The following is a 9,973-nucleotide window of genomic DNA, read 5'->3' on the forward strand; positions in this document are numbered from 1 at the left end:
CACTTTCCATAAAACTACACGGACTTCCAACAGCAGCATAAATTCAAGTTTTAGGACACGCAGATGGGCAAGAAGCCAAGAGGAACTTGATCAAAATGTAAGGTATACACTAGCAATAAATGCGTGATTATTTATAAATATACCATCTTTCCTCATTAGCTTCAGGACCCCAACAGTTGTACATTTGTACAACATACACTGAAAAAGACCCTTCTTTCCCCTAAAACTGGCCAACAGACTACATCCCCTCAAATTCCTCTAAGCTATGGTGATGGTAATTCGTACCCTTCTAACCTGATTAGTGATATGATTTACCTGTGTTTCACCTTACTGAAAGTCTCCACCTGTGGTCCAGAGTGCTAGGACCTATTGCTAGGTTGGTTGTCGGGGCAATTTCACTTCCTTGCTCTGCTCTTCAGCACCGATTTTCCTGATGTTGTCTGCCACAGATCTCTGTGGTGAGGGGATTTCACCCACATTTTTCATCCTTTGTCCTATACTGGTCAAAGTTAGATGACAAACCCTAGCAACCTATTTTGTTCTTCGTTGTCTGAAAATCACCATATACATCTCTAAATCTTATACCCTTTACATTTTTTAAAGCATTGTTTACTTATGGGACCAGCTTGGCTTAGTCATATTTCTTGGAAAAGGCTTAGGTTCCCCAGAGAGCTGCTGCATGCAAGTGTTGTCTCCTTGGAAAAATGCAGAATGATCAATTTTCCTTTTCCTGGATCATTCTATTATAGCGATTCTATTTTCTTCCTTAAAAGTACATTTCAAAGCAAAGCTGTATTTACCCTTTAATAGCGGAGGGTTTCTAATAATAAACATGTGTACAACATTAGGAAACTCTCCTGCAGCAGATACAGTACGATCTGAGTTCCATAACAGCCCTTACCTATGGCAAGTATCTCACATCTGATAAGATGGTCTCATGGTGCTGCAGTAAGTTGTAAAGCAGGGAGAATAATTTTGTCACATTTGAGAAAGGCAGGCCACAAGCAAAAAAACCTGGCATATGATTAATTTTGTGCTTGCCACTGTTTATTGCTGAATAGTTGCTACTCACAACAACTCGTTTGTTCACTGAAAGCCTCGTTTGCTGATGTATGCAACTTGGCACACATTTCAAGGTTGACATCAGAAAGCATCTTGGAATTCAGAACCACAGCACCCATCAGGCATATCCCCCATTCTCTCTGGCTGCTTCTGGAAATACAGCTCTTCCACTGATGCCCTACAACTCCCTAAAAAAAACCCTCTTGAAGAAAAACAAACTGCTGCTTTCTGTGTCTTCAAGTGGAAATATCAATGGGAAGTCACCGGAGAAAACTAGCTGCGTGTATCAGAAGGAATCAGATCAGAAAGAAAACAGAAAGCATCAGCCCAGCCTCTATTTTTTTCAGATTTCTTTCCCTTGGGAATCAAACATTGCCCCTGTTTCCATGAAACAGGGGGCCCCAACTACATAAAGATCTTCAAGGCAGAGTGGGAGATGAGTGCACGGCCTCTCCTTGCAAGGGCCTCCAGAGCCAGGTTGCCACAAAACCTCCACTTGCAGAGCTACTGGAGGGAGGCTGGTGCAAAACAGACTTAGGAGCCGGCCTGGAAGAGACCCAGGGATGGCAGTGGTCAGAAGCTGATTACAGAGGGATAAAACAGCATTTTATTCAGAGATTAGAGAATAAGTGTGGAAACAAAAATATTCTGAGGGCTGACTATGGTTTGCTGGACCAGAAAATCCAGACACTTGTCATAAAGCATGCTTTGGAGAAGAAAGTGTGGAGGAAGCTGGCTGCTCTTCAGGAAAACAGAATTATTGTTTATGAGAGAAAAGCATTTTTCTGGATTTCAGCTCTTCATCAGTACCTACGATACTGTGCAACTCCAATTGAGATATCTTGGATATCAAGCAGTTTGACTCAGAGTGGGTTTACGTGCCCCAATTGCCATTGTGCCATGTAGACATGTTTAAAATTACTTCATGAAAAGGTTTTCACTCTCTATTTCTCTCATTTTACCAAAAAGTTGTACTAATTGCTACAGCTTAAAGGAACCATTACTTTGCAAGAGAGCTCTGACAATACGCGACTGTCTGAGATTGTAAAAGCTCATCTTCCAATTTCTTTAATGAGGTATATACTACAAAACTACAAGAATTTACAGAGCACAAGGCGCTCAACAGAGTTAGTAATACGCCTGATTTGAAGAATAACATCTGTTTTCTTTAGCTTCTGTCTAGGTTTGATTGAGTTGCACCAAAACACTGTAATTGTGCAATGTGATATACATCATGTGTGCTGTATATATTCTGAATATTTCCTCGTATGTCATTGATAATGTTTGAGTAGCAAGACTTTGCTCCCCTGCAGGTAAGGATGAACACAAACTACAGATGCCATCTTGGTACCAGACATCATTCTACAGTGTCCCAAGTTTACGTTGGAGCTATCTGAAACTGATTGAGAGTAATCATAAACAGTGAGGACACTCAAACAGTCAGCCTCTGAGGGTGCACGGGTGCGTTACCACAATTAAAAGGGCAGCAAGACCTTTCATAGCTTATGGGTTCTGCTTGGTTTTGGCACAGAATTATATTCTAACGAGAAATTGAGAAAGCAATGGCACAGAGTGGGAGAGGTGTATTGTTTTACTGCTATATAGGATGACTCCAGAAATGTTCGTGTCACATTCTCACTCTGGGTTGTTTGTTCAGCTGGCTCACGTTGCTATTTCGGTGGCCTGTTTCTGCTAGATAGGACGTCTTCTGCTTCACAGTTTATGGAAGAGACCACCAATAAACCTGCCGAGTAAAGTCACTAGGTCTCATAGGGTGAAACCACACACCAGTGGCTACATTTGCTAATTTGTATGATGGGTTGGCTTGTCTTTGTCTTTTAATGGGCAAATTTATTTTGTGTTATTTTACAAGATTGCTCTGATAGTGCAGTCTAGGAAACCTAATTTTCCCGTTCCTTTAATAAGCCACATCCTACAAATCTGAAGAAACTGGTTTAACCAGCGCACAAAACTATCAACAGGAAGCCTTACAAGGAATCACTGATATGCTGCGGTCTGCGTATAGGTGGTTTTTCTCAGTGCTCAAATACCTGAACTGTTATTTTAACCACAGCCCGTCCTGCCTTTTTGTAGGACTGCCGAAGGCTCTACCCAGAGTATCGCTGCTCAACACGTGCCACCTCCAGGGCTGAGAGGGGAAGAGCTCTCAGCACTACAGGACAGGGACATGTCACAGGTTAAGAGCCCCAAAAAGGGCAGTTAACAAAGGAAAATGAGCCCTGAGCTATCATCCATACCGCATTTTTCTTTGCTGTGAAACTTGGTCTCGAGCCAGTGAAACAACTTGGTCTCGTGCCAGTGAAACAATTACCGAAAGCACTAGCTATTTTGAAGCCTAGCTATTAAATCCTCCACTCAAAAATATACTAGTGTAGATGTTTTCAAAGCCGAGTTCCTCAAGTCAAGCCGCATGAAAGGCTGTTGTGCAGCGACAGAAGGGTTGCAGGTTTCAGAGCTCAGAGAGCCCAACTCAGCCTTCCTGCATGAACACACGTGAGCTGCTTGGGACGAGATCCTGGGCAAAGGGAAGGAGACCCATGAGGATTTCCTATCCATTGCAATACCTGTGGCTCCTCTGTGTCACAGGGAAGTGCGGAGGACACCAACATCAAAGGTCCAAAGGCACTCTGAACCTCTACTGACTTGAGGCTGAATGCATGAAGCACATTGAACTGAATTTCCAGGGGCCCCTTTCACACAGAATGCCAGCTAACTTCAGTGACTGCAACAGCATCCAGACCCCTTGGAAAAGCAGGGTACGTGCTCAGATTACTTACTGCTAGACTTAGCTGGCTTTAGGGAGACAGAAAGTATTGACTTTACATTTTATTTTTAGCTAATATCGCTGTGGTTCTTTGTCCATAGGATGAAAAGCATTTAACAAACTGTGTATCTTGTTCTTACTGTATCTGTGTTGCAGATAAAGGGATCTTTATTATGATTATGGAAATATTCTGGAAAACTGTGTCTGCTGATAAAGATAAGAAACTAGTTAAATAACAAAAGCTTAGGCTGTGTTTTCTGAGCTACAAAAATATTCTGTTATTATCAGACACAATGACTGACGTAACACAAATTAAGACAAAATGCCGCATATAACCCACAAATACATTTTTGCAACGGCTGGAGAAAATGAGCGATTCTGTAGATAGTTTACAAACCAAGTATTTCTTCATTTTTGACAGGTAATATTTCAAGTTCATGCATTTATTTTATATGCATATCTAAGAAATTACTCATTCTCTGTGAAATTTGCATAATACTTTATAAGCGTTTTTTTTTTCTGTAAGAAATTCCTAGAACGTACATATATTTATGCACAAACCAGGCTAAAATTAGAGCTGCTTTTTAGAGTTTGATTACACATGTACTCATTTTTTAGACAATAATCGTCTGCTAGTCAGACAATAGTCAAGTCAACAGTTCTGCACGTCTGTCTGCAACAAAAGCTGTTTCTAAAAAACTCTCATCTCCCAGAGCCACACTCTGCAGTATTTATGTTGATTACTACCTTTCACTGCATTCAATTGTACATGTGAGGATAAAGGCAAGGAAATTTTTCTTCTAGCCAAGTAACACCTCCCAGAATTCGATTCATAAAAACTGTGGTTCGACGTTATGTCACAATTTCTATTGATCTGGCTCCACATTTGATTAAAATCACAGACTACACCCACAAATCATTCCCCGGATTATGTATGTGGTTCTTGGCCACTACAGTTGTATGAGAACAGGTATGTGCAAGGGTCAGCTCTCAGCAGGACAGTTTAGTCTATATGAAACCTGTTCAGGTAACCTATTTAGGTTTGGAAGGACAGGAATAATATCATAAGGCATAAGGGAAATAGTCTTGGGAAGGAAAAAAAAACCCACGACACAGAAGACAGACGTCTTTATAAGCAAGGAGGAGTTATTTTCTCTTCTGAGCTGGATGACACTGGAATAAGAACCTAGTTGGGTGATGGGAAGAAGACAGACACCGTGCCACTGCAGCAAGGGAAATCTTGGCTGCCTGCTGCTGCACAGGACCACTGGTGCCTGTGGCTGCAATCTGGGTACTGCACATCAGAGCTCCGGGTGCACATGTGGCCACAGCCACACCTCCCCATACATTTCGCGGTGCCCCCAAATACCCTTTCTGCCTATGTCTGCCCTGAAAAGAAGGATCCCACTTGCCACAACCATCCCCACCTGCGCATTTACAGCACTTTGCAGCTGGGAGGACACAATGGTGCGACCAGAATCTGTCACTTTTATAATTCATCTTGTAAGACTTGGGATAATCTTAATACCTTTCCCTCCAGCTGTTTTCTTGAGTCACTTGTCTGGTAAGCCTCCTTCAATAGGCAGCCCTGACAACCCAGCAAACTCTGTGCTTACCCTTGCACTCACTAATACCTGTTGAAATATCATTCAGCCATTTCTAAACGTGTTGCAGGCAGGTTCAGCCATGTGCCCCTCTCACACTTAGCACCTGGCACTATCCTCAAAGAACTGTAACCAGATTATGCTTGGTTTGCTGACAGCACCGCTGATTCTCCTTTTCCACAGGTATCTGCATTATGGAGACACAGGTCTTAAAAATCTATCGGCTAGCACTGCCATTGACTCGTATTTCACTCCAGAAAGGAGCCTGCGCTTTCACAAACTACTTTAATGGCCTGTATCGACTATACATTTGGCAACAGGCAGTGCACGCTGCACTGTTTCAGGGGGACGCTGAACCTTCCCATACCCCGTGCCCCACGAGTTGCCTTTGCAGAAGCAGCCTTTGCAGGCACAGTACCTGCCGTTCCTGGTATCGTGTTGCCGCATGTTCTTGATAAAATGAACCTTCTTAAAGTTCTTTGGTCTGGGTGATCCTGAGAGAGTCCGACATCTGAAAAATAAATCAGTTGGGGGGAAAAAAAAAAAAAAAAGCGCTCAGTTCCCTGCTGTACAGCTGAGAAGTCTACACAAAGGCAGGAAGGAAAGACTAGACAAATGATTCAAGTCACCCTGTTTTAGGAATCAGCAAGAACAATGAAGACAATAAGTCTGGAAATGTGACAGCTCAAATAAAAAAAATATTTAAAATAATAATAAGAAAAGGCACCACCACCCCTCCCTTCACGCAGAAAAACACATAAAAAATCTCAGCAAAATAAAACTTCCTGTAATCTGTTGTGACAGCTTAGCCCAAGCTTTGGGAGGAAAAAAAAAAAAAAGTAAAACCTGGTACATCTTTCTGCATTTTTTTCTGCTCACACCAACACCCACACTTTTGTAACCTCCTTGGCTACTGATAAGGGAGCTACTGAGGAAAGTTCTTCCTTGTTTTAATTTTAGAAAGACTTAAAATCTCTCATTTACAAGGATAATTTGTATTTGCTTTTAACTCTAAATATCACTTTCCATGTTCCTGACAGCATACAGAACAACGGAAAATAAAATGAATTACCTCAGAGAAAAATTTCCCCTCAAAACATTAACGCTTAAATCTGTTTTACATGCGAACACACTTCTTAAAATTGCAATTAGAGAAAGAAATTGCCAGAGGAAGGAGCGATGAGACAAACAACACTCCCTCCCTCCTTCCAGCCTTGCTCTTTTTAATCAACTGAAACCACAACACGCATTGTGAAAGCTTTCTCCGTTTCATCTCGTTGCTGTTTTGTTCCACGTCACAGAGCACAGGCACCAGAGATAACTCCCGAACTCGGTGCGCAGCCAGGGCTGCGGGACTGCAGGCGCCACATCCTCCGTGGGACCGAAGGGAGAAGCAGCTTTCTCTGGTGCATGGCACCCCCTGAACCCATTTTTTCCCATCCTCTCCTACATGTAGACAGAGTTCAGTTGCTTCCTGACCTCTTGAGGTCCTTGTGTTGGACTGAAACCTCAGCCTACTGGTCCCAAGCACCAGGGGCTGCCTGTTGCTGTCCCCGGATGCCATCACCATGCCCCCCTCCCCGGCCAGATCCCCAAGGGGGGGAACCCCACCACTGTGCTATTTTTGCCTTCCCCTGCTATTAAAATCCCTGCAACTCCCTCACCCTATCGTTGCAATTAGGCTTGTTTCCTTCTTCGCAGGAAAATACCACCAAGAGAGCGGTTCTACCAACAACTCTGCAAATTAGCAAACAGAAATACTGCCTCGCAAGCCATACTTTGTTTATATCTTTTGCCAATTATATGTGTTTGAATCATTTATGAGAACACTTCATAACATGCTGGTAGGCATTCAACAGTAAGCTTTGTAAAAATAATCAAGTCTTGGTAACGGGCCAGTTGGTACAGCCTCTGCTATTAAGTCTTTGCTTCAAGGTGGGGAGAGACAGCCAATCTGCATGTGGATACACAAGGCCACAGGCTAAACACCAACACAAACCAGCTGAATGACAGGTCCCGGGATAAAGAGACATTCAAAATTAAGCTGCTGCCTAGCCGAACAGCTGACCTGGAAGCATACCGCACACTGGTCAGATTACTGATCAGCCCGTTTCTGAACTGTTAAACAGTTGCTCCATTTTCCAGCACTCCAGAGGATTGCCTAGTGACTAATTACTGCAGTCCCCAGAGAAGCTGTGGCCTCCTGGATGCAGAAATAAAACCGCACGGAAGCTGATGATGTAACGTGGATGGGAGAGGATTTAGTAATGAAGTAGCAGTCACAAATCAACACATAGAGACAGTAATGTTGGCTGGTGAAATAGGATGTGTGTGCTGAGAGAAACAAACACCTTAAAAATCCATCAACAACAATAACGCTAAAAAATACTAACCTTAAAGGGCTTACTTTATTAAAGCAGCTGTACCTACATTTTCAAGGTGCTAAGTTAGGGACTGGTCATTCCTGTTAGTGTCAGCTAGACTTCTCTATTCATAAAATATAAATACTGCCTTTCCAGTTAGTAACCTGAAGCCAGGAACCGTGTAATTCCCATCACCTACCACCTCACAGGGTGTGTGACATTTTAATACCTTTACCAACGTGAAGAACGTCTTAACGTGCACATTCAGCTGCTGCTCAGCACGTGCAGGGACAGCAAGCCTGCCCATGTATGTGCCTTACGGACCAATAACCAGACAGGGAGCAAATAAAATCACCTCCTTAGTGGGGCATTTTCCTCAATGTCCTCCAAAGTCTCCAGAGAAGATCGCTGGGAGATCAGCCGACGTCTGCGGAGAAAAAACACAAAACATCGCCACTGGTTAGAGTGCATAATGAAGTACTTGGAACTGCTATTTAGAAAGGTTCACAAACCACAGTTATCTATCTGAGCCATACGTTTGGGTTATTAACCAACTTTCATTATCTTCTTTTCTGCTTATCTTATTAAATCCATTTGATTCCAGTCAGAACCAAACTTATTTCATACACGCTTCTGTATCAAAACAGCAATTCAAACTCCACATTCCCAACAGGTCCTTCTCCTTAGTTTGGGCTTTCAAGTTTTCCTTTCTTTAAGGGTTTAATACCCTCCTGCCAACAGTCCCTCACTTGCTGTACTACAGCTGGCAATATCTTAACTAGAGGTCTTTGACAAAATAACGCAGACATAGCTCCACAGAGACAGACTGCCATCCACACTGCTACAGGCAACACTTCTCATTTTCTCCATTCCTCCTTGCCCTTTTTACCAAAAAAATGCCACTCACTTCTCAGCCATGTCCAACTTTTACTATCTCATCACTTGTTAGGTGTTAGGATAGAGAACCTCTGTCTGAAGAGGAGCTCTGCTCATCCCTCTGAGAAGCACCGAGCAGTTTATTTGGGTTTTTAACCAGTTTTCTATGGTTGAGTCAGGTCCCTCCCAACCACCACTGAAATGAAGTTGTGAAGGAAATCTTATCACTTCCAGTTTTCTGATTGTCTTGGTGGGCAAGGAAGAAGCCCCAGCACAGGCTTGCTGAAGCAGCTGCTACACACCTCCCAGCACCCCAACAGCAGCAGCAAACTGGGAGCTGCACCCAGAGCACCCCCAAACCACCATAAATTAGGAACAATGTGCACGATACAACCCACCCACAAGCCCTGTGTCTGGAAGGGTGCTCACTACTTTATTCCTGGGCTGTATTTTCACAATAAATTGTTTTAACTGATGCCAGCGTAAGCAGTTTCTAATCCTTCTTGCAATTTGCCAGCCCCTGCAGTTGCACTGCTTCAACTGCTCCTGCGGCCGTGCTGGAAATCAGATTACCAAAATGTTTTCGGTTCAAAATAACCCTGAGGTTCAGTGATTTAGTTTACTGCTAGGTCGAACACCAGATTTCTATCGCTAACCCCCCAGACAACACATTTCAGGACACTCTGAATGTGTACACAGGTTTTCAAGTACTTAGCAAATCATTAAAAAAAAAATCAAACAATTTATAGAACAACTAAGTGTGAAGCATAATCCTATTAGGAAAATATGTAAACCTAAATCCCCTTGGGCTTTGTCTAACCTGGAATTTTAGAAGACCTGGTACAAGATAGGATATGCCTTCAAACTGCTGAGAAAATATAAAGAAGTCTGAATTTTAGGGTGTGCTGAACTTGCTGGCAAGTAAGAAGACAACGAACACTTGTCTCCTGTGCCCACGGGTGCTCCCTCTGCTCCATCCAGAGTCAGAGGACACGGAGAAGCTCTTATGGAGAGAAATTCAGGTGAGAAGGAGTTCCCCCTCCATTTTCAGCTGCACTGGTCCAAAACCAGAAGTTGGACGTTTCAACCACCAGCACCACCGATGTGGCAAATGACAGCTGTTGCTTTTTAATACCTCTTTATACGCTGTCGGGTTAATAACACACTTGAATGATGGTACCCTCCCATCCTGTAGTGTTAGATATGCCAAAAGCATACTAAAACTTAGTGTGCTTGTTAGTCAAAAAGATAAACAGTGGTACAACCTTGCCACCTTCTTCCTA

The 9,973-nt window shown here is 43.0% G+C and overlaps 1 protein-coding gene across 4 annotated transcripts in view; it reads right to left on the reverse strand.

Annotated features, from left to right (window-relative positions):
- Positions 1 to 9,973, reverse strand: part of CABLES1 (Cdk5 and Abl enzyme substrate 1) — a 69,091-nt gene that overhangs the window by 29,383 nt on the left and 29,735 nt on the right. For all 4 annotated transcript variants that reach the window (XM_083823940.1, XM_083823939.1, XM_083823942.1 and 1 more), the window contains exons 2-3: positions 8,170 to 8,241; positions 5,870 to 5,962 (exon numbers count right to left, since the gene is read on the reverse strand). In XM_083823940.1, the coding sequence (XP_083680066.1) occupies positions 5,870 to 5,962; positions 8,170 to 8,241 (165 nt within the window). The remainder of the gene's footprint in view (positions 1 to 5,869; positions 5,963 to 8,169; positions 8,242 to 9,973) is intronic.

The sequence above is a fragment of the Anser anser genome, assembly GCF_964211835.1.
Source record: "Anser anser genome assembly, chromosome: 2".
Taxonomy (NCBI): Eukaryota; Metazoa; Chordata; class Aves; order Anseriformes; family Anatidae; genus Anser; species Anser anser.